General features: G+C 32.9%; 2 protein-coding genes and 2 long non-coding RNA genes across 4 annotated transcripts; 1 reads left to right on the top strand and 3 right to left on the bottom strand.

Annotated features, from left to right (window-relative positions):
* Positions 1-606: 606 nt before the first annotated feature.
* LOC105142539 (uncharacterized) lies at positions 607-9,392 on the bottom strand. The gene is made up of 3 exons (XR_845573.1): positions 9,379-9,392; positions 9,168-9,170; positions 607-876 (listed from the first exon to the last, which is right to left on the bottom strand). It is a non-coding gene; the product is annotated as an uncharacterized LOC105142539 (long non-coding RNA).
* Positions 8,174-9,918, top strand: LOC105142540 (Protein with RNI-like/FBD-like domain). The gene is made up of 3 exons (XM_011050218.1): positions 8,174-9,211; positions 9,328-9,510; positions 9,604-9,918. The coding sequence occupies exons 1-3, from the start codon at positions 8,174-8,176 to the stop codon at positions 9,916-9,918; spliced, it is 1,536 nt and encodes a 511-aa protein (XP_011048520.1).
* Positions 9,919-10,449: 531 nt separating this feature from the next.
* On the bottom strand, positions 10,450-23,138 carry LOC105142538 (uncharacterized). The gene is made up of 4 exons (XR_845572.1): positions 23,128-23,138; positions 22,799-22,802; positions 10,546-10,661; positions 10,450-10,495 (listed from the first exon to the last, which is right to left on the bottom strand). It is a non-coding gene; the product is annotated as an uncharacterized LOC105142538 (long non-coding RNA).
* LOC105142537 (indole-3-acetic acid-amido synthetase GH3.6-like) lies at positions 17,064-19,365 on the bottom strand. Its single transcript, XM_011050217.1, has 3 exons — positions 18,964-19,365; positions 17,949-18,877; positions 17,064-17,839 (listed from the first exon to the last, which is right to left on the bottom strand). The coding sequence occupies exons 1-3, from the start codon at positions 19,272-19,274 to the stop codon at positions 17,253-17,255; spliced, it is 1,827 nt and encodes a 608-aa protein (XP_011048519.1). The 5' UTR covers positions 19,275-19,365; the 3' UTR covers positions 17,064-17,252.
* Positions 23,139-23,503: the final 365 nt, after the last annotated feature.

The following is a 23,503-nucleotide window of genomic DNA, read 5'->3' as shown; positions in this document are numbered from 1 at the left end:
ACTCAACATTGAGATGGTCTTAAAAATTATTATAGAAAAGAACTAATTTCGATATCATATTTTTTTTTATGAAGAATTATATTATTTAAGAAATCATCATCTAGTATTGTGGTTACTAGAAATCCTAACCGGTCAACAGAGATTTTATGGTATGAAACTAGTTACGCAAAAGTGAAGATATTATCACCTCTTGAACGTCCTGTCTAAGGCAAGCTGCATTGCTGACTTTGTCATAAATTGTTAATGTTTTGTTGGTTTATGCTACAATGGTTTTGCGTGTAGTATTCCTTATTTTGACGCAGTGAATATTTAACTAAGGATATTTTCAACTCTGACATTGGTAAATATTATGTAGTTATGAAACAAAATAAATTTAAATTAATAATTTTTTATTTCTAACTCTAGCGTCAGTGAATAAATAAATTAAATAAATTTATTTTTACACATCACACAAAAAGCAAAATAAATTTAAATCAATATTTTTATTCTGATTCTGGCGTCAATGAATAAAAAAATTCATATTTATATTTTATTTACACACAATTTTTATTATTTTTATTTTTTATTTACATTTTTGGGCTGGGCCCAGCCCACATGGGCTGAGCTGGGCTGGACACAGCCAGCCCGGCCCGGTCACTGGCCCAAACCAGTGACCTGGCTGGGCTAAGCAACACGCGTGCGCTACCGCACGCTTGTCGCTACACTGTGCAAGTGAATTAAAATTCACTTGCACAGTGTAAATGCTAATTAACAAAGACAATGCAAGGAGAAGAGGTCGCTTACCTGTTCCGCCGGAGGCGACGGAGACGGTGACGAAGCTCTGGCTGGCCGACACCACTTCCTCTCCTCTGCTCCTTCTTCTGCTTTCCTTTGCTTCTTTGGATGCTACTAACTTGTTGTGATAAGCTGGAGACGAGCGGCTGTGATCAACGCCGGCAGCTCCTCTGTGTTTATTTGCTTGCACTCTAGGGATGGAGATGAAACATAGCACCCTAGCTCTTTCTCTCCTCCATATTTTCTGTTTCTTTCCTCTGTTCGCTCTTCACTGGTTTCCGAAGACTATGAAGACGATTGTGATGAAGGTGACTTGTGTTTCGTTCCTCCTCCCCCTGGTTTTCGGTCCAATCCCCCTTGTTTTCTTCTCTGGTTCCTGGCCTCTGCTGCTTGCAAACGAAGATGACGGTATGGAAGGGCCGTTCCACCAACACGGCTTCCTCTCCTCTGTTTTAGTTTTTCACCCCCCGGTTCTGCCCTTTTTTTTATCTGTGAATTTGCTCTCAGTCGCTCCCCTGTATCGGTTTTTTAACTCCCTGTTTTTTTTTTTTTTTATGCTCCCGTTCCTCTTTTCGTTCTGCCGTCCCCTCGCTCAGGACGAAGACGATGGTGATAAAGGCACGAGGTGCTGCTGATTGAATAGAAGCTCCCTCCTCTGTGTTTTCTCTTTTCGTCTCTGTGTTAGGCTTGTTTGCCGAAGCCCTCGTTTTCCCCTTCTTTTCCCCGTGTTCTGGGTTTTTCTTCTCTTCCCTGTGGCCTTCTCTGGCTTTTATAAACCCAGAGGATGGCCGCTGTTCACGTGTTCGTGCCTCACGATCGCGAGGCACGAACGCCTCTGTTTCCTTGAGAAGAAACAGTGGCAGAAAATTTGCTCTCTACTGTCTTTCTTTTTTTTCGTATGCTCCTCCCAGTTTGTCTTCTTTTCCTCCAGGTCGCTCTCTCTCGCCCCTTTTTTCTCCTTTTTCTCTGGCTTTTATAAAGCCAGAGAACGTGGTAATGAGGGTGAGCCACGTTCGTCCATGCGTCCCACGATCTGCAGTTACATATCTCCTGCTAAAACGGTCTTGAGCGACGAAGAAGGTGGAGCATTTGATTCAGAAACGGCGCCGTTCACAACTGGAAATGGCAGCTTTCATTTTGGACCTTGAATTTTGGAAAGTTTTTTAACTAAGATCCTAGTTGAATTGTAATTGGACCCCTGCATTTCGGCATATTTTACACTTTAGTCCTTTTACTTTAATCTGTTTGCAATTGTGCCCCCAATTAACCCCAGACTTTGCTATTTCTCCAATTAAGTCCCTGATTTCATTAATTAAATTAAATCCAAGTCCAATTAAGTCCCAAACTTATCAACTCTCCAATTAAGCCCTTTGATTTGATTAATTAAATTAATTCCTAGCTCAATTAAGTCTCAAAACTTATCAATTCTTTAATTAAGCCCTTGATTTAATTAATGAAATTAGTCAAGAGTTTAATTAAATCTTTAAACTTCCAATCATATTATCCTTAACCTAAATTTTAATTCATTCTTCATTTATTTTATTTTTACTTGTTTTTCATCATTTTTTAGTAAATAAAATAATTAAAATAAAAAGATAAAAAATTAGGTTATGCCAGTAATGATTTCTCATTATATTCTTTATTTATTTTGAATCTTTTTAAATTCACCCTTTTCATATATTTTATTTTATTTCATGTTAAATTTATCCTATTTAATCCATACATCTAATAGAACTCATCCTTCTTTTCATTATTTCTTTGGTCAACTATAAATATTAAGGAAAATGGAATGTTTTTTTTTTCCCTTCAAATCTACACACTTTTTACATCTTTTTAACCATTTCTTTCATCCAAGGTGGTTTAATTCTACATAATTCATACAACAATTCAAACAAATATCCTCAAGCCCTAAAATCTCTATTTTGGTCGAGTACAAGGCAACTCTTTTAAAATTTCTCCTCAATTCTACCTATACTCCATCAATTTACATTCCAACTAATATAATTCTATTCATGAATGACTAAAACTCAACCAAACAATTCATACCCTTATTCCCATTAAATTACTGAATTTATCTCCATGCATAATCAAGGCATAATCAAGGGTAGTTTTTTATTTTAATTTTTATCTTCTGCATATTATCCAATCTTTTCTCATATCAAGAATCATGATTAATTAAAACATAACATTTCAAATCAATAAACTGATTTATCTAACTAAATATTAAACTAACAATTCATTCACACAACTCATCAATCCATAAAAATTGATTCAGTTTAAACATAAAACAAGGTTGCTTACCACTTAATCACAATAAAATTGAAAATAGAAAGCAAAGAAAATGATTTTTCTCCTCCTTTTCTTTCTCCCTTTTCTCTCCACCACCATTCACTCTCCAAAATCTACAAGAAATCTTTGGTTTCTATCCAAATCCCTATTAGTTTTTTTTTGGTTTGGTTTATGTTGTTTTATGAACATGTAATAATTTGCCAGTAAACATACTAGAGAGTGTTTGAGTGGGTGTTTTATTATTATTATTTTTATGTATGTTTTGTTTATGATAAAAAACTAAAAAGGAAAAAAGAATGAAAAAAGAATGAAAAAGGAAAAAAAATTAAATGTTTTAATTTGCATTGAATCTGGTTCACATTTCAAAAAATATCAAAAAATATTTTTTGTTTGGTATTCGGGATTTATAATCTTATATGTAAGATGTATTCTTGTTATTAAATAGAAAAGTTTGTTTTGTTTTTATTAATAATAGAGCAATTAGGTTCTTTTATTTGATAAGATAAGGATTTCCTTACTGAAAAAATTTTTTCTTCTCTTTTTAAGAAATCATCGGCAAGACAACTTTCAAAACCTTTTAAATTATATCAAATTGCAAAGCAGTTTACTTCAGGTAGGGTGTACTAGGGGTGCTAATACCTTTCTTAGTCACAACTAGTCCCTTATTTGTGAATCTTTGACAAGGCCAGCATAATCAGGTTTTCTAGTAGCCTTCAATTAAATACTAGGTGGCGATTCCCAATTAATCAGGCAAACGAACAAAATTGCCTTAGATATCGTGAGGGCACGTGTGACAATATAGATGAAACTGCTTTCTAATTGGGTCTTTTGCGGTGTTTTTCCAAAATTTGTTGACAATATATGTTACCAATGATCTTCCATGGTTAAAGGTAGGCAATATAATCTCTTATGACAACTTCTTTTTTTATGCATTGTATGAAATTTTTAGCTCCACTAGAATGATGCTATTTTTAATTATGTTGCCTCTAACCTCCAAATTTGTTTTTCTATGGTGCGTCAAAGTATTGCTTTATGGCTCAAGCTTCATTCCAACTCTTTAAAGCTTAATATGGAAAGTGTTTAGTAGGGAGGAGCTGGTTTCTTATGTTTTTTTTATTCCGCCTAATTGATGCGCTCCCCTGTTTCATACAGAGCTTTTATGTTTTTTTTTTTTTTACTTTCCTTTTCTTGTTCATCTAATATAAGTTAAATTATTATATTTATAGCCATTTTCTTAATAAAACTTTATACTATTACAAAAATAAAATTTGTTATAGTCTAGGTGAAAAAGAAGTTGAAACACACAACATCCTCCTACCCACTCTTTCTTATTTAGCCGGCCAAATGAAGCCATTCATATATATATATATATATATAAAAGAGCATTTTGGCCTATTTGCACCTCTGCCCCTAATTTCTCTTTATTCTCACTCAGTCCCCATTTCTTCTTTCATCTCTTTTATTTATCCAAATGGTCTTTTTAATTTCACTTTTAGGTCGCTCTTTAACTAATCAAAATATTGCTTTTGATTCATTTTCTTCTTATTCTTAAATAAATCCCTTTGAATTTATATTCCTTTTTATCTTAAAATATATTTTATTTATTTATTTTATTTTCATTTCATCTTCTTATTTTTCACTAACTCAAAAATTTTAATCGGGGATTTACACTTCATGTATGGTAGTAATAGACATAGCCAAAATGTAACTATTGGTGATGTAATACAACGTATATCCTGTAAATCTTGTGTGCGCAAGAAAAAAAAAGTGTTACACATAAAATTATCAAATATTAATTTATAAAATAATACATAAAAGCACGTGCCATGTAGCTTTATTTGTTAAAAAAAGACAGATGAAATAAACATAAAAGATAGAGAAAAACGGGTTGGTTGTTGGATGGGCAACCCACATGATTGGGTTGTTGGCCAAGTGACCCACAAAATCGGGTTGCCACCATGAGGTGCCTCGTTGATCATCAAGGTGGCCAATAAGGCCCAATTTTTTATTTAATTTTTGAAATGTTAATGTGTTTGTGAGTTTGTTTTAAGGTTTTTAATTTTGGAAGAAAAAAAAAAAGTAAGTGAAAAAGACTGATATTCACATTGTACTAGCATTATGTCCCTTACTACCTCGAAAAACGGGTTGGTTGTTGGATGGGCAACCCACATGATTGGGTTGTTGGCCAAGTGACCCACAAAATCGGGTCGCCACCATGATGTGACCTCTGGTGGCTACCTCGTTGATCATCAAGGTGGCCAATGAGGCCCCATTTTTTATTTAATTTTTGACATGTTAATGTGTTTGTGAGTTTGTTTTACGGTTTTTAATCTTGAAACAAAAAAAAAAAAAGTGAGTGAAAAAGACTGATATTCACGGTGTACTAGCATTATGTCCCTTACTACCTCATTTTTTTTCAAGTTTGGTCACTTAAACAAGGAAAGCAAACCACCACCACTCATACCCTAAACAACCCATGCAATTATGCAAACCTCCTTAATGTCCCACAAATGGCTTAACCTCTGGTACAAACTTCCTTCCCTTAACTTCCCTCATGCTCTTCCTCCTCCAAATTCATCAACAAAACCCTCCTACACCAGTATCTTTCCTCTCCTCTCACTAAATTCTACCTCCAACTCAGTTACGACTCCAGTACACAGCATCACGGATTCTTTACACCAGTCAGAACCATGTAAAAGAACTCAGCTCGATATCGACTATTTTGCGGATTGTTGGCAGTCATTCTTTTTTCTTAGAGATGGGGATGTTAAAATTTCGGGGCTTAAAAATAATTGTTGTTTAAATTTATGTAGAATTATAGTTTTGCCTCCTTATTAGGGCCCAAGTTCCTTAGCTCATCGTTTCTTGAACAAGTAAGTTTGCTACTGAATAGCTTGGTGCGCGATTTGGAATGCTTGTCGCTTGATAAATATGGTGGAATGAAGGATGCATGTCAAGATTTCTAATTTCTTCAAAGCTTAAAGAGTATTGTCACAATAATGGATCGCTTTAGATTAGCTGGCCAGATGTTTTATCACTGCAGATGATTAATTTTAGGATGTGGAATTGTGATTTCAAAGACTTATCTGGTTTGATGGAAACAAACATTTGCTGCATTTTCTAGTTCAACTTAAGGAAGATAGTTGTATGAGATGTGCGTTGTTTTCTTTAGTAACAATATTTCCGTCATTTCTCCATTTTCCATCGATTAATGATCTTGCTCACCCTTTATTTTTCAGGAGATGGAGAACACTTCAGGATTTGGAAAGTGAAAAGGGAGAAAAATGTTAGCTAAAACAATCATCCTCAGCCAAAATTATGAGATATAGGTGGCTTGTGTTCTTTGGTTTTCTTCTGCGAGATGCTCTCTTCTGTTTCAATTTGTTCTCTTAATTCTTCATTTTTTTATTTCTCCTCAAACTTCGATGCTGGATGTGTCGTTCATTCTGATGCTCCTTGTCAGTGCTGCTAACGTTTTTTTCTCTCCTCCGGCTTCCATTTTTTTGTCTTGGTAACGTGATCTTGGTTTATCCAAAAAAAGAACAACGTTTCCCATACAACATTGTTTGAGCAGTTTATGCATTTAATTTGCACTTAAAGAATTATTAGATGTGGTTGGACAGAACCAAATATGTATACCTTCCAATTTCTCAAGCCTCGATATTTTGACCATTTATCACCACAGCATGGACCATTAATCAATGGCAATGCCAATCCATGCAAACTAAAAGTAAATAAAAGAAAAAAAAAACGAGAAGGTTATAACTGTCAAAGAACCATCTCACTTAAAAGTTTAAGCTATTAGGTGAGGTTCCAAGATATAATTTATATTATTCTTTAACACACCCTCTCAAGTGAAAGTCCTTTAGACTTGAAACTTGCACAGATCCATTTTTATCAAATAAATGAGGATGGTGAGATTCAAACTCGTAACTGCTTGGTCATCAAGGCTCTGATACCATGTCAAAGAACTATCTCACCTAAAAGCTTAAACTATTAGGTGAGGTTCCAAGATATGATTTATATTATTCTCTAATAATAACACGTGGCAGAACATCTTTTCTATGCTGTAACTTGCAACCACAACAATTATGCTCATATGATGTTAAAAGTAATTTTTTTAAAAACACGAGTCAACTGTGTTTTTAAAAATATCAATTTAATTTTTTTAATTAAAATTTTATATATTTTAAATTGTTTTGATGTATTGATTTTAAAAATAATTTTTTAAAAATAAAAAAATTTTATTTTAATACATTTTGAAATAACAATTATTTTAAAAAGTAACCACAACTACTCCCAAATAAATATTTCAAAATGATCTTATATTCAAGAAGGAGTTATTTGATTTTTGGGTAAAAAAAATTGATCCATTAAATCTTTCTATCTTATAAAAATAATTACAAATGTAATGGGCTCCTGTGTAAAGAATGCATCTTGGGTAATTAGAGAATCAAGAAACTGCAATGTATCATGTTCAGAAATAGGAAAGATGAAGTTCTATTGGAGAGTTATTTGAAAGTGTGATATGTATGTTTTAAAATATTTTCATTTTGCAAAATATATTAAAATGACATATATATATATATATTATTTTTTAAAATTTATTTATGATATTATTGTTTTAAAACATTTCAAAAACAAAAATGAATTTAAAATAAAAAAAGTTTAAAATTTAAAAATTTAATATTTTGATCGCTAAACACAGTAAAAAATAAATAAATTCTATCTTATATTATAATTAAGGCCTGTTGGGCCTCACGAAAAACAAAAAATAATCCATGGAGTCAGCTAACAAGAAAGATGGGAGATCCCGAAAGCGAGAGACTTCCACACTTGCTTGGAGATGTCAAACCTAGACGCAAGCCTTGCCAAGAAATCTGCTAAAAATATCCTAACTTCACTCTTTTGAAACTTTCAAACTCAAACGTGAATTATTCAAAAAATAATAGTAAAAAAAGAAATTAAAAGTTGAAGGGAAGTGCAAACAAACTCAAGCACTCTTTCATCATCTTACTTCACACTTTCGAAACTTTCAAACCCTAATCTAAATTGATAGCAGCTTACAATACAGAAAGATATATTCAACACAACTATCACCATCATGGTAATGGAAACAAGATCCACCAAGAGAAAAAAGTTGTGGTTTGCATCAAATAATGAAGGTGATAATGACATTGACAGGATCAGCGATCTCCCTGATGCTATCCTCCATCACGTTCTCTTGCTTCTTCCCCTTAAATCCATTGCTCAAACCAGTGTCTTATCTCAAAGATGGAGATCTCTCTGGTCCTCATTTCCTGACCTTGATTTCACCACAATGAACCCTAGTAAGGCCATTTGTTTTACACCAAAGCTTAAATCAAAAAGATGGTGGTCTTCGATGGACTTCATCGCCAATGTCCTAGCTCTCCGTGACAAGCATTCTGATCTAAGAGCCCTTCGCTTTCGTGCACATTTGAGTTTCTCCCATCTAAATGGTTTGATTCGAAGAGCAATTAGGTGTAATGTGCAAGAACTTGATGTGGAAGTCGCCACCGGTGATTACTTCAATTTCCCTCGAGGAGTCATAACGAGTGAATCTTTGCGGGTTCTCAAACTGAGATCTCGGTATCCCGGTTTTAGATTGCTTCCATCTTCGGTAATGACTCTTGGGTTTCCATCACTCCACACATTGTCACTATCACTTGTCATTTTATATGAACAATCCTCCCTCTTGGACTTGTTTACGGAATCGTCATTTCCTTGTCTAAAGAATCTTAATCTCGATGCTTGTTTTGGGATGAAACATCTCAAGGTTTGTTGTCGAGCCCTTGAAGATTTAACAATAGAGAATTGTTTTCAGCTACATAGTTTGGACATTTGTTCTGCAAAATTGGAAAATTTAAGAGTTGCAAGCTGTTTTGATGCATACAGTGATAAGACATGGTTTAAAGTTAATGCACCAAGGCTTAGGAGCATTTCGTGGGAATATAATTCTATTACTGCTAGCAGTTCTCTAGTGAACTTGACCTCTCTGCATGAGGCCTCTGTTGGTTTCTCTCTACTTCATGAAAATTTGAGCGTGGAAAAGCTTCAGAGTGTGTGCAATTTTTTATCTGGACTCTCTCATGTCCATAGTTTAACTCTTGATAGCCAATGTGTTGAGGTAAAAGCCTTTCTTCCTGCCTGAAATAGTGCTCAATTATCACAATCTTTTTTTTTTCCGGCATAATAGTTTTATGTTATCCAGTGCATGAGAATGGACTCTCACTATTTTGGCAGATTCTATCAAACAAGAACGATATTATAAACCTTCTCCATCCATTTAACAACCTTAAGGTTCTGGAGTTGCATACCGGTTTCGAGAAAAATAATGTACCAGGATTAGCATTCCTATTCAGGAGCTCTCCCACGTTGCACACACTCATCCTCAAGATCATCAATGACTTCACGACTGAAAGAAGAGTGAGTACAATAAATGTAATTCCTTTTGATTTACGGCCTTATATATATATGCACACTTAGCCTTAGTTTTGTTTCATATTTTTGTTCTTTCAGCAATGGAATAGGGACTTGTGGGACTTGTCTACTTCTGCAGAGGAGCAATATTGGGAATCTCAACTCCAAGCTTTAAGGCCTTTCCTAGACCACCTCAAGGTTGTAAAGATACATGGATTCTTAGAGTGTGAAAACGAAGTTAGCCTAGCAAAGTTTTTGCTCAAGCATGGGAAGGACTTGCAAGAAATGACACTTTGCACAGCAAAATGTTGCAACTTTAAGGATTCTCTTCGGCGACAAAAAGTTCGGTCACAAATAATGGGATTCTCTTGGGCTTCATCTAATGCTAAAATTGTATTCTTACTGTCCTCTTAATAGAGTATAATTATTTTTTCCTGTTAATTGTACTCTTCTAAAATGTGCTGTGCAATGAATATTTTTTGCTATCCCTTTCTGTACTTGTGTAAAACTTTTGTTATAATAACTTAATTCTCACATTCTAAAATCCAAGAATCTTTTCTACCTTGAGGTTGTTTAGGAAAGGCTTCAAAATATTGCTCTTCTGCAAAGGTATCTCCGGACAAGTCCTTTTCGAAAACTGAATGGGGACTTCGGGGACATGTCTACCTCCTCGGAAGAGCAATACTAGGTGTTCAAATTCGGAGTTTGAAGTCTTTCTTAAACAACCCGAGGTAGTGAAAATTCATGGATGTTTAGAATGTTAGATGATGTTATTCGGGCAGAGTATTTTCCCAAGCAAGGAAAGGACTCTCAAGAATGACTAGAATTTTCTAGTGTATAGGCTAAATTTCCAGCAAGTTCTATGGCTGAAAAGCTTTTATAGATTGTTCCATTTGGGTTGGTTAAGAAGGCTATAAATAGCCATGCAATCATCATATGTAAAGCAAGCCAAAAACTATGCTAAGCTTACAGCCTTTGTACTAAAACTCTACTCCTTGATTATATCTTCTATCAACAGAGTTTTTGTTTTGTGTATCCCACATCCTTCAACCATTTCCAAACTATAAACTAGTCCTTCTTTTACTAAACTACTACAACTAAAAACCTTAACTATCAAACTATTTTCATTTCAATTTCTAATCACTAAAACCTCTAAACTACCATCATTTTCTAAAAGAGGTATTAGAGCCCCAATTAATCGTAAGTGGGCACTAAGGTCTTTATAGCCACTATAAATTCATCATAATCTATCTCTATGCCATTTTTCATTTTTTATGGGAGCAACTATGATTTGTGGAAAATAAAAATGATGACACTTTTCAAGTCTCAAAAGCTTTGGGACATTGTTATGGAGAGACTTAACATCCCGAAGAATATCTCTACTCTATAAGAAGCACAACAAAAGGAGTTAAATGTGAAAGAGCAAAAGGATACTAATGCTTTTTATTTGATTCAACAATCACTAGCTAATACAATTTTTCATAGGATTACTGGAGCTTCGACAGGAAAGCAAGCATGAGATATGTTGTAAGAGGAGTTTCTCGGCAATTCTAAGGTACACACCATTAAAATCTGAACATGACAAAGAGAGTTGGAAAAAATTAAAAATAAAAGATTCTAAGACCGTTAAAGATTATCATGGAAGAACTAAAGTTGTGGTAAATCAAATGAGATCTTTAGGAGAAAATATTACTAATCAAAGAGTTGTTGGAAAAAATCCTAGTCAGTCATACAAGAAAATATAACTTTATAGTTGCTACTATAGAATAATCAAAAGATTTAACAACCATGCCAGTAGCTAAACTAATAGGTTTTTTAGAAACATATAATACAAGGCTCAGAAGCTATGAAAAAGACTATTGAGAGTGCCTTTCAGTCTGAGCTTAATATAAGGTCTTAAAAATCTAGACATAATTCTGAGAAATTTACAAATAATTCTTGAAATGTATTACAAGAAAATAAAACTTTAGAAGAAAAAATAGCCAGCCAAGGAGAAAATATCCTTCTTGCAACATTTTTAAAAATACAAATCATTTGGAGAAAGATTGTTAGAATCATGGTAAACTATAATGTCACTTTTATGGATGGTTCACACATCTATAAAAGGATTGTCACATAAAAAATAATCACCAAGCAATTTTTTATGGAAAAAAGGATGATAAAGAGTTGTTATTCTATTGCTATCATGCTACCACTAAAGATAAGATATGTGGTATATTGATAGCATGTGCAGTAACCACATGACAAGTAAGGATATCCTATTTCACAATTTAGACTCATCAGTCAATTCCAAAGTCAAATTTTAAAAAAATACAGAGGTTGAGGCTAAAGGAAAAGTCAATATCATTATAGAGACAAAGAAATGTATGTAATTTGTCAACGATGTATTGCTTATCTTGAATTTCAAAAATAATTTGTTCAGTGTAGGCATGATGTAGGAAAAAGGTTAAGCTCTTTACTTTGATGGAGATCGTTACACCATATATGATAAAAAAAAGGGTAATAAGGATGAAAAATAGATGTTTTCCTATCAGATGACAATATATCCAAAATACTGCAATGAAGGCACAAGTTGATGATTCCAAGTTATGGCATCGAAGATTTGGCCACTTTAATTTCAAGGTGTTGAAGGACCTATGTTAGAAGAATATGATGAAAGATCTTCCAAAAACAATCGAAGTAAATGATGTTTGTGAAAGTTGCCTACTTGGCAAGCAACTAAGACGATAATTTCCTTTTAGAGGAGCTTAGAAAGCAAAAAGCTCATTAGAGTGTGGATCGGTGAGGACATTGTCACTAAATCAAAAAAGGTAATTCATTCTCTTCATTAATGATTATACTAGAATGGCATGAGTCTACTTCATGCGTGAAAAATGAGAAGTTTTTCATATATTCAAAAAATTTAAAAACTATATTGAAAAGCAAAATGGCTAATATATTAAGGTGTTGAGGAGTGATCAAGGTACAAAATACAACTTAAAAGAGTTTGCAAAACTCTGCGAAGAAGAAGCTGTCAAGTGACAACTTATCTTAGAATATGCTCCTAAACAAAATGAAGTATCAGAAAGAAAGAATAGGACAATATTAGAGATGGCAAGATCAATGCTAAAGGAGAAAAGTCTTTCAAATAAGTTTTGGGCATAGGTAGTATCCACTACTATATATATACTAAATAGATGTTCAGCAAAAACAATGACAAATAAAACACTAGTGGAAGCATGGCCAGGAAGGAAGCCTTTAGCAAAGTATCTCAAAGTTTTTGGCAATATATGTTACACTTGTATTCCAAAGGCAAAAAATGAGTAAGTTCAATAACAAGACTGAGAAAGGAATATTTTTTTAGCTATAGTTCAATATCAAAAGGCTATTGGGTATACAATTTATAGACCAAGAAACTAATTATCAGTCGAGATATTGAGTTCGATAAAAATGCTAAGTGGAATTGGGATGAAGAAAAAGTTGAAAAAAGAATAATCACTAAACTTAAGCTGATAAAAGAGATGTTGAAGAAAGTAGAAATCAACTATCATCACCATGATCTTCTTCATCAACAAGTCAATCATCAACCCCTCCATGTTCACCTAGATCACCATCAATTATAAGGCAAGAAAGAATTTCTTCAAGTTCACTAGTTAGTAAAATAAGGTCACTAATTAACATTTATAAAAGCTACAGTTTCACAGTTGTGAAGCAAGCCTAAAAGCTATGAAGCTACATCTAAGAAAGAAGTTTAGGTGAAGGCAATGAAAAAAAAAATTAAAATGATTGAGAAAAATAAGACCTGTGAGCTAATGAATCAACTAAAAGATAAAGAGGTTATTAGAGTTAAGTGGGTCTATAAAACAAAGTTTAACTCTAATATCTCAATACAAAAGTATAAAGCAAGGTTAGTAGCAAAAGCTACTCTCAACTACCTGGCATTGTTTATGATAAAATATTTGTTGGAGTTGCTTAGCTAGACACTATTTAAGCATTAATTGCTTTAAATGCTCAAAAAAGATAAAAAATTTATTATCTTGATGCGAAGTATACTTTCTTGAATGGAGTTTTAGAATAAAAAATATATGTGGAGTAACCATTTAATTTTTTAGTAAAAAGTAGCATAAATAAAATATTAAAATTAAAGAAAGTATTGTATGGGCTCAAGCAAAAACCACGGGTCTAGTATAACATATTTGACAACTACTTTAATGAACAAGGATTGAAAGGAAGTAAGAGTGAGCCAACACTGTACATTAAAAAACCAAGGTAACTCTAACACTCTCAATCTCTCTGTATGTGGATGATCTTATCTATATGGAAATAACAAGTGTATGTAGATGATCTTATCTATATGGAAATAACAAGGAGATGATTCAAGATATGATGAAGACTTTTAAAATGATAAATTTGGGTTTGATGCATTATTTTTTAGGGATAAAAATAAATCAATAAAATGAAGAAATATTTATCTCGTAAAAGAAATACACTTAGAGACTCTTGAAGAAATTACAGATGACAGGATATAATGCAATTGCTACTCCATTTGTGACTAATAAGAGATTATAAAAGAAAGATGGATTAAAAAAAGAAGGACACATCAATATTCAGAAGTTTAATAAAAAGCTTTTATATCTAACAATAATAAGGCTAGATATAATGTATGCAACAAGTCTACTATTAAGGTTCATGTAAAGTCCAAGCCAAAAATCCACTTTGGAGCTGTTGAAAGAATACTTAGATACTTGTAGGGAACAAAAGAGTATGGCATATGGTATATATTAATTATTGATGTAAGACTATATGGATGGACATACAATGATTGGGCTAGATCAATTGATGATATAAGAAGCACTTCAAGCTATACATTTTGACTCAGTTTTGGAATATTCTCTTAGACATCTAAAAAGCAAGTGTCTATAGCAAAATTATCAATTGAAGCAAAGTATGTTGCAACCGTAAGAGCAACAAGTCAAGCTATATGGCTTAAAAGAATACTAGAAGCTATGAGAGAATGTCAATAAGGATCTACAACGATATTATATGATAATAAATCAACAATTACTATGATGAAAAATCCTGTATTCCATAGTAGGACTAATTATATATTAATCAAATATCATTTTTTGAAGTAGTTGGCAATAAAAAATTCACTTTTAAGTATTGCAGGATTAAAGAACAATTAGCAAATATGCATCAACGATTCAAGTTCAAGTCATTACGAGAACAATTAGGAATATCAATTAAGTGCATTAAGAAGAAGTGTTAAATTATTAACGCACTTAAACAAGATTCTAGAGATAAATTCTATAAAACACTACAAAATACTAGTTCTAAGATAAGTTAGGAAAGTTCCAGAAAAATCAAACAAACACTAGGAATGTTTTGGGAAAAAAAGAATGCTTGTCCATAATTCAAAAAACTCTAGAATTTTCTTGTGTATTGGCTAAATTTCCAGCAAGTCCTCTGGTTGGAAAATTTGTTTAGATTGTTCCATTAAAGTTAGTTAGGAAGGCTATAGATAGCCATGCAAGCATCATCCGTAAAGCAAGCCAAAAACTATGCTAATCTCAAAGTCTTTGTCCTAAAACTCTTCTTGTATTACATCTTCTAGCAACAAAGTTTTTGTTTTGTGTATTCCGCATACTTCAACAATTTCCAAACTATAAACTAAGTTCTTTTTTTACTAAACTATTACAGCTAGAGATCTTTACTATCGAACTACTTTCATTTCAATTTCTAATCACTAAAACCTCTGAACTGCCTCCTAAATTACCATCATCTTTTAACAGCAGCACGTTTCCTTTTTTAACTAGTACTCCTCTACATGGAGCCCCAACTTTCTTGCTATTAATTCTTCTCTTCTAACTACTTGTAATCAGTCTTTTTATGTCCGTTAGCCAATAAATTTCCACAAACACTAATTACAGCAGGAAATTTTAACAAAAGAGATAGAAAAGTGGACTGCCATTAGTAATGGATGGAAAGCTAATTATTTTTCTTTCATGGCAGTACACGAGTCATCTGTGAAACACGGTGGTTAAGTTGATGAAACATGAAAATGATACAATCAACAATATTAATTTTGTGTATCAACTTTTTCTCCCAAGTTGGATATCTAGACCAGACAACGAATTCTCTAGAGCTCGCATGCACGCATGAGTGTGTCTGCACGTAAGCGTATTTTCAGGTCAATTTCAAGTGCTCAATTATGAACATCTTGGTGACTCAATTAACATGAGGAACAAATTCAATCTCTTACAGCTCACATGTGTACTTTGTAAGATTTAAATGCAAGGTCACCATTGTAGGGTCACTCCATTTCATCAAGCTAGGCAGGGGGCAATGATGGGGCAGAATTTATTTGCAAGCGTGTTTTCGTCCAAGTACTTTTTGTCTCAGTTATTCAGCTTTCGAAGCTAACGTTTCAAGAACGTGGCATTTATCTTGTCTGTGAAAAACAGAACTTCAACGTGCTATCTTGTCCAAAAATCTAGACTTGGACTCGTTGTTCTGTGGCCCATGTAGTAGAATCTCTTGAGAATTAATCCTTGGTTAATGTAGCTAGAGTACTCAGTGAATGTTACTGATGAGTTTCTACAGATCATCAGAGGCAATTATCAGCAATATCAGTAAGCAACGAGCATTTTAAAGTGTTGCAGTGCAATAACACGTGACCTTTTATAACAATGGGCTAGAATGCCGGTTAAGAGTTGCAACATCAGTGCCTTCCAAGTCATTTAAAAGGCACAGAGCGGCAGATGTTTGAAACATCTGTTTCAATCTCCATGTTTCAAATATCTAGCCATGGAGGAGGACATAAAACTAAATGTTTCAAACACTCGCAGCTCTATTCCCTTATCTAGATTTTCGAAGATATTAATTGAATTTATCTGATGCAGTCGGGCTACAAAACCTTAAGGTTTTAAGTAGTCAAAAAAGAATCTTTCACACGGCTAGAAGATGATACACCACATACAGATTACCTAACATATGTTTTCCTAGACTATTAGGATAGCGCTAAATCTAAAAAAAGATCTGATCGTGCTAGATCTGTATAATAATTAAAAGAAGCTATAACTTTTTAATTTATTATATTTAATTGAGCTTAAATTTTTCTAGGAGATTCTATTTTAATACATAGGAACCACCTTGTCGGTCGAGATTTCATGTTTAATTTTATATTTTTTTATGTTTTAAAATTCTTTTTTTTAACCCTAGTAAAGATCGGTTTCATAGCCTATCAAAAGAAATTGTAAATTAACCTCTTTAAACTTCATTAAACTTTATTGTAGAGAATAAAATTATAAATTTAAATTGCATAACTGCAATCCTTTGGGTTCATCAAATTCTGTCTTTTCTCTGCATATTTGTTGACATCGTATTTCCATTTGCATCACATAGTCATGCATAATTGTTGGAAGGCAATTGAATGTTGTATAATAATTATTGTCCTTTCCCCCGTTAAATTGGCACATTAAGGCGTAGCCAAACATAATAGTTGCTGTGTGCTTCATTTTCTGGTTTACTTTTGATGCTTGGAATTGGCAGAAGTATATAAGCAAATTAAGAGGTCATCATCAAGAAACCTGTGTACAATCAACCGATTTAGATAAATATTAAACAACTTAAACAAGAAACCCTAGACTGGGATTATTCTACTACATATCTTGGTTCCAAGACATTCCTATTCTATTCCTTCTACTTCCACTGAAACATGAAGTCCCTATATATATATATATATCTTAGAAAGAAGTACTCGATATCCTTCAGTTTGAAGTGCACCATTGCTTATGACCAGGAACCCATTTCGGGCATTTTGGACTGATGTAATTTGACACAACCCTTGAGTTGAGAAGCTCGATAATCGGTGCGTATTTAACACACCTTGGAGCCTTGTACTGATTTATTGATGCACCTTGGCTTAAAGCGAAGTCCATGAGCTTGTCAAATGTCCCCCTCTCAGTTATCCTTATCTCTAGAGGGCCAATGGACTTATCTGAGACTCGGCCTTGGCGATAAACACTGTTGAGTGATTCTTCAATAGCAAGGCAACAGTCTTCAAAAACTGAAGGAGGAATAGGAGTTGTTCCACTAAGGCAGATCTCCCAGAATAATACATAGTGGCCAGGTATCTTTGATGTGTCAGCATAGCTTGTATATTCTGTGAGAGATGCACCGAATGGTAAAAGATGGTTAGCTGCATTCTGCACTGCGTTTTGCAGCTCAACTTCGTCAGTCTTATCAGAATCAATGCTGAGAACAACATTCTTTCTACATACAAAGTTGAATTGAGGAGCCTTGTTCTTGAATCCAGCCACACGAAGTATGTCCCCCACTCGATACCGATAAAGGCCTGAAAAAAAAAATTGTTATCAATTTCATTTAAGGCCAAAATGGTGCAATTTAATATTCTGTCAAGAAGTTAGCAATTTATGTATTGTGGAAAGGGTTTCGCTGCTTACCTGCATAGGTGGTGACAACAAGCTCATATTCTTCACCTAGTTTGACATCAACAAGATCAACCAATTCCTCGTCTTTCTTCTGATCAAGGGATGTCGGTGCAGTGATTGAATTTATAAGTCCATTCTTTCGGTTCACGGGCAAGAACTCAAAGTAGGCCATGGTTGGGATGAGGGTGTAAGAAACTTCACTTGGCTTGGACAAAGGATTCAGGTTAAGGCCAAAGTAACATTCAGAAGAAGCATACATGGTGCAAACTAGGGGGAGGCCATCACAGTAATAGTCAAGTGTAGGAATATACTGTGACATTGTCCCTGTGACAATAACATCAATATACTTGGTGTTAGGCCACAACCTAGTTATGATCCCTTTCCACGACTCTCTGGTACATTCAGCCTCAACAAAATCAGCTAGTTTCTGGTTGGGTTTGAGAATTTTCAAAACAGCCTCTCTTACTGAAGGGTCACTTATTTTGGGGTCAATTGTTCCATTCCGGATATCATTGCAAAGCATAATCCAATGTTTTTCAAGGAACTTAATTGCCCTAATGAACCCAGAAGCAAAGACTGCACCGACTCGAAGAACATCATAGTTTTGATAAAGGCCACAAAGCAATTGAGAGTACATACTCTGGTAAGAATCCTGGCAGAGAATGGTTTCATTTGGGCTAGTATAGTTGTTGTATGGATCATAAGGCCTATCTCTGAAGTATGAACTTTTGTAATAGCTAGTTAAAACTGGACGTGCCAATAATCCTCCAGGAGTCTTAGCTTCTGATTTTATGAACAAAAAGTACATCCCTTTTCCTCTATCCAAACCTGGAACAAATTGATTCATCACTGGCATCAATAGGCTATATAGCAATGATCTTCTTCCCAGCTCTTCCTCAATTGTTGGCATCAGTTTCCTTTCTCCAGCAGATGTACCAGAACTACACATCAAATAGCACCAGGTCACACACACGATATATATATATATATACACAAACTTCTGAAGCTAAGTTGATGGAATCATCACCTTGTCAAGAACTCTGAAATGGGCTGGGAACATATGATTTGACAAGTATCGCCATTAGCAATACGATCAATATCTGGCTTCAGATCCTCATAACTGACAACAGGCATCACTTTCTTGAAAGTTTCTCTGTCTGCTTTGTTTCCTTTCAGGCCATATCTCTGCAAATACTCAACATTTGCATTCCTAGAGAGGATTTCAGCAAGAACCTTGCTTTGCACCTCATCAGCATTACGTGTAACATCTTCAATAAACTGTAAAGCCTTTCTACTTTTTTCACAAACCAAGTTTTTCATAGGAGCTTCTTCAGGCATGGTTTTAATATATAGAAAAACGAAGTGAAAGAAAGGAAATTTAGGAGGAGACAAGGAGAAGGAAGAAACTATGGCAATTGTAGCAAGTAGGGCTATATTGTTTGGTGTGAAATGAAGGGGAGGGAGTATGGGGTTTATATAAAACAAAAAAATAAAATAAAAAATCCAAGTGACTGCCTGTAACCCACTACACATACAAAAACACGCAACATGTTTAAGCAAATAGTGTAAACAAAAGGATAAATTGTAAGTCTCTAAAAAATTATATTTCGTTATTAATTTTATTTTCCTAGGTATACCTCAATTAAGAAACTCTTTTTTACTCTTCCCTGCTTTACTTGGGTTTCCAATTCTACTCTTCTTTTGAGCCAAGTTAAAAGTGATAATGTAGAAATAATCATAGGGTAAAGCATAGTGTTATAACTTACTGGAGGACTGACTCAAAATAGAGTCTAGATTAATATGTTATTTAATATTTTATCTGGTTTAATTAAAAGCTCGACTTGAATTAAGCTCTAGATTCTGATTTCTTGATCAACACTATGGTGTAAAGCAAAATAAGTAATATTTTTTTATGTTATCTCATATTATAGAAAATGACATAACTGAAGAGATGAACATAGTTTTGGCTAGAACTATTGATGACTCAAAAATACTATCGGGCCTAAACTCAAATCAAAGAAGGATAAAAACTTATTTTAATGAAAATGGCTTCGCAATTTCATAATAAACCTAAATATCTCCATCTATTGGATCATGAGTGAGTCATTATTACAATAAATGGGATTTTTTTCAGTGAAATTAGTAGTAGTTGAAAAAACAATATGGAAAAATAATCATCATCATCGTTATATATGTGCTTGGCTAGCAAGGAAAACAAGAAAATTGTTCGGAGTAGTCTACGCAAAAGAAGATTTCAATCGTAAAAAGAGGTGTGAGGACAGGAAACATCTGGTGAAACTGGGATTATTAGAGCTACGGGTGTTGTTAAGAAAAATTAATTAAAAATTTGATGTGGTTAAAAGGAGTGGATTAGTTTCTTAAGCAGATTAGTTTGTTAAGCATCGAATAATCTTCAAACCGACACTTTAATTCTAAGTAAACTAACAAAGCTTGGTGTCCGAGTTTATACTAATTGTTTTAAGAGATAAATTGGTGGTGGCGGTGGTGGTGAAGTATTTGTGATTAAAATTGATTACTTCTAACTAAATATATAATAAAGCTTGGTTTTCAAGTTTTATTATTTATTAATTAAAATGTTGTTCACAAGTTATTAAAGGCGTTGTTAGACCAGCTTTTTTATAACAAGAAAAGTTAATTATTTTTGATAGATTTTCCATAATCAAATTTTAAATAAATTATTTGACGTATTAAAAAGACAGAAAAAATAAGTAATATAAAATTCTGCCGAGTAAAATAGTAGTACGCCTAGAGAAATATTTGTATTGAGAGGGAAAATCTTGTGGGAAAAATTGTGTTTACCAATTTAAAATACACAAGTTCATTATAAAAGCATCTCCGAACTTTCTCATTTATTTTGAATCAATTCTAATGGACTAATTCCACCTAAAGTGAGAAATTATGACTTAAAACAATTATATTGAGAAAAAATAATTTAATAAGATTAAGTCAAAATGAAAATTGGTATCCATAATCTTCAAGAAAATGGATTGTACCTTAGAGTTCAATCAAGGGAAATATATATATATATATATATATATATATATATATATATATATATATATATATATATATATATATATATATATATATATATATATATATATATATATATATATATATATATATATATCTTCTTTGAGACGATTTATGGAGTAAAGTGCACTTCTTTTTTGTTTAGCACATGTACGTATACCTTTAAGCATATATTTTTCATAAAATCTATGGAAATTGTAGCAGCAACACCGCAAGACAAGTTGCCGGCGCCGGCTAGGACATTCATGCATGCATGCCTCCAGATTTCTACTTTAAGATGATCATTAATTAAACAGATTCCTCCTACATGATTGTGATCAGATTTACGATTAGTCATTAATTAAGGAGGGTCCATCAACAACTATGAAAGGAAAATAATGTAAGTTACATTATGTAACCATCATATGTAATTAATATGTCAATTATGTTTGTAGTTTTATTTGAATCAGTCACGGTTATGCCACAAAATCCATACAAGCAATGACAATCACTTGTTAGGCTAATCCTCTATGAGTTTAGTAATAAATTAGACCATGCAACACTTGAGCTTTTTCGTTTCAACATGCTTTTGTATAATTGAAAACCTTAGGGCAAAAAATATTTGGGATTGTGTGTTGTGTGAGAAATGATGTGGGCCAAAGAATTAACATCTAGTATAATATTAGCATTGGAATTGATTCATGGCCATGCCTCAACAAAAATACAATAAGATATGATCAGCAACTGTTTGATTTCTGGTCCCATCCCCGGCCTCTTCTCTTGGTGTTCCCCTATATGGCCATTCACAGTCACTTTCAATAGCCAATTGCTTCGAGCCCATTAATGGCTGTCTCAGTGATAAATTTTTTTCCTGTTCCTTTAATTAATTAATCTAGTCAACCCCATGGAAAATGAGCCGTTGCTTGAGGAGGAGAAATGCAAGGTGAAAGAGCTCCCACCAAGACAGGGATGCTTTGTGCTTGGTGAGATTATGATAAACTGGAGATTTCGGGGAATGTTTATGTGGGATTATTGTCTTATTGTTTTCGCTTGGATGCACAGTTTTGTTCTGTACGTTAGTTTTCATTGACCTTTACATATTTTTATCTTTATGAAGATTCTGAGCGTAGCTGTCGTGTATCTGTAATAATTTCTTTGATTATCCAATTAATTGCAATTTATTTGATTATAATAGTATAAAAGGGAGGGTTATCTCCTGTTAGATCTTCCAATGAATCAAAGAAAAAAAAGTTTGAGCTGCTATATGAAACTATTATGTATTTTGAGAAAGGAAAATGCTACCTTTACCTAAAATCTACACTTATTAAACCCATACTCTAGTTATATAATTGACACAGGTTATTATTTTAAAAAAAAACATTGTTTGGAAAAATTAGATTTATAATTGACACAGGTTATTATTTAAAAAAAAAAAAACATTGTTTGGAAAAATTAGATTTTGGTCAGTTATAGTTGCTTTGCTAAGTCAACTAAGTTAAATCACATCAATTTCAAGCTAATTTTTTGAAAAAAAAACTTGATTTAACATCAAGAGTTAAGTTGGTCTAATCTTAGATTGACTCATCTAACAAAAGTATGTTTAATAATTATGCTAAAATCTTTCTTAAATTAGTTTGTAAGAAATTGTAACCAGTGAAATCGATTAATTATGAGATATTTTAAACAAATCTTTCTACAAAACTAATAGCATTACCTATTTAACAAATATATATATTTTTTAACACATATTAAAATTAAAATTGAAAAGTTAATCTTCAATTTTGCATAATCAAAATAGATTTTGATTGAGTTACAGTTTACTTGTAAACCTAACTAAATCAAATCAAATTAAATATTAAAAAAAATTTCAAATTTAATTTGAAACTAAAAATTAGATCGATCTAAGATTAGATTATTTTTTTTTAAATTTAATTTAAAATTAAAAATTAGATCGATCTAAGATTAGATTGACTTGTTTAACAAGATTAAGTTTGATAATGTTACTAAATTTTTTCTGAAATTACTTTGTAAGAATTATAATTCTTAGTTTTTGAAATCCATTAACTCATGAATTAATTAATTAATGAGATTTTTTTTAAAATCTTTCTGTAAAACTAATAGCATTACCTATTTCACAAATACAATTTTTTTTTAACACCTCTTAAATTAAGAAGTTAATCTTCCATTATGGTATCCGAATCCTCAACAATTAATCGAGTTTGAGACAATTAATTAGGCTAACTATTTAAGAAATATGAGTTTAAAATATTTCATTCCCCCTAAAATATAAAGAGAGGTCATGACGTGGATATATAAGCCTGTATAAAACAATTAACTTTACATTAATGTTTTCTTTCTGATTTTATATATGGTATACAGGACAAAATTGAATTGAAATGAACATTACTAAACATGAAATGATCAAGGAAATTGGTCTTTGGACTAGTTAAATTCTTCACTCATTGTTTGTGGTAAGGAACAGTGAACTGAGAAGAGCCTTCGCTACATGCAATAAGAGGACTTGAATTAATCAA

The sequence above is a fragment of the Populus euphratica genome, unplaced genomic scaffold (assembly GCF_000495115.2).
Source record: "Populus euphratica unplaced genomic scaffold, PopEup_1.0 scaffold147.1, whole genome shotgun sequence".
NCBI lineage: Eukaryota > Viridiplantae > Streptophyta > Magnoliopsida > Malpighiales > Salicaceae > Populus > Populus euphratica.
This window is presented reverse-complemented; position numbering and strand designations above follow the sequence as displayed.

What these genes read in the sequence shown, in the direction of transcription:
- LOC105142537 (XM_011050217.1), bottom strand. Translation starts at nt 19,274, where the DNA reads ATGCCTGAAGAAGCTCCTATGAAAAACTTGGTTTGTGAAAAAAGTAGA. An exon ending in ATTTCAGAGTTCTTGACAAG is followed by an intron (nt 18,878 to 18,963) that starts GTGATGATTCCA and finishes TTTGATGTGTAG; the next exon opens with TTCTGGTACATCTGCTGGAG. An exon ending in TGTTGTCACCACCTATGCAG is followed by an intron (nt 17,840 to 17,948) that starts GTAAGCAGCGAA and finishes TTTTTTTTTCAG; the next exon opens with GCCTTTATCGGTATCGAGTG.
- LOC105142540 (XM_011050218.1), top strand. Translation starts at nt 8,174, where the DNA reads ATGGAAACAAGATCCACCAAGAGAAAAAAGTTGTGGTTTGCATCAAAT. An exon ending in TTGATAGCCAATGTGTTGAG is followed by an intron (nt 9,212 to 9,327) that starts GTAAAAGCCTTT and finishes CTATTTTGGCAG; the next exon opens with ATTCTATCAAACAAGAACGA. An exon ending in ACTTCACGACTGAAAGAAGA is followed by an intron (nt 9,511 to 9,603) that starts GTGAGTACAATA and finishes TTGTTCTTTCAG; the next exon opens with CAATGGAATAGGGACTTGTG.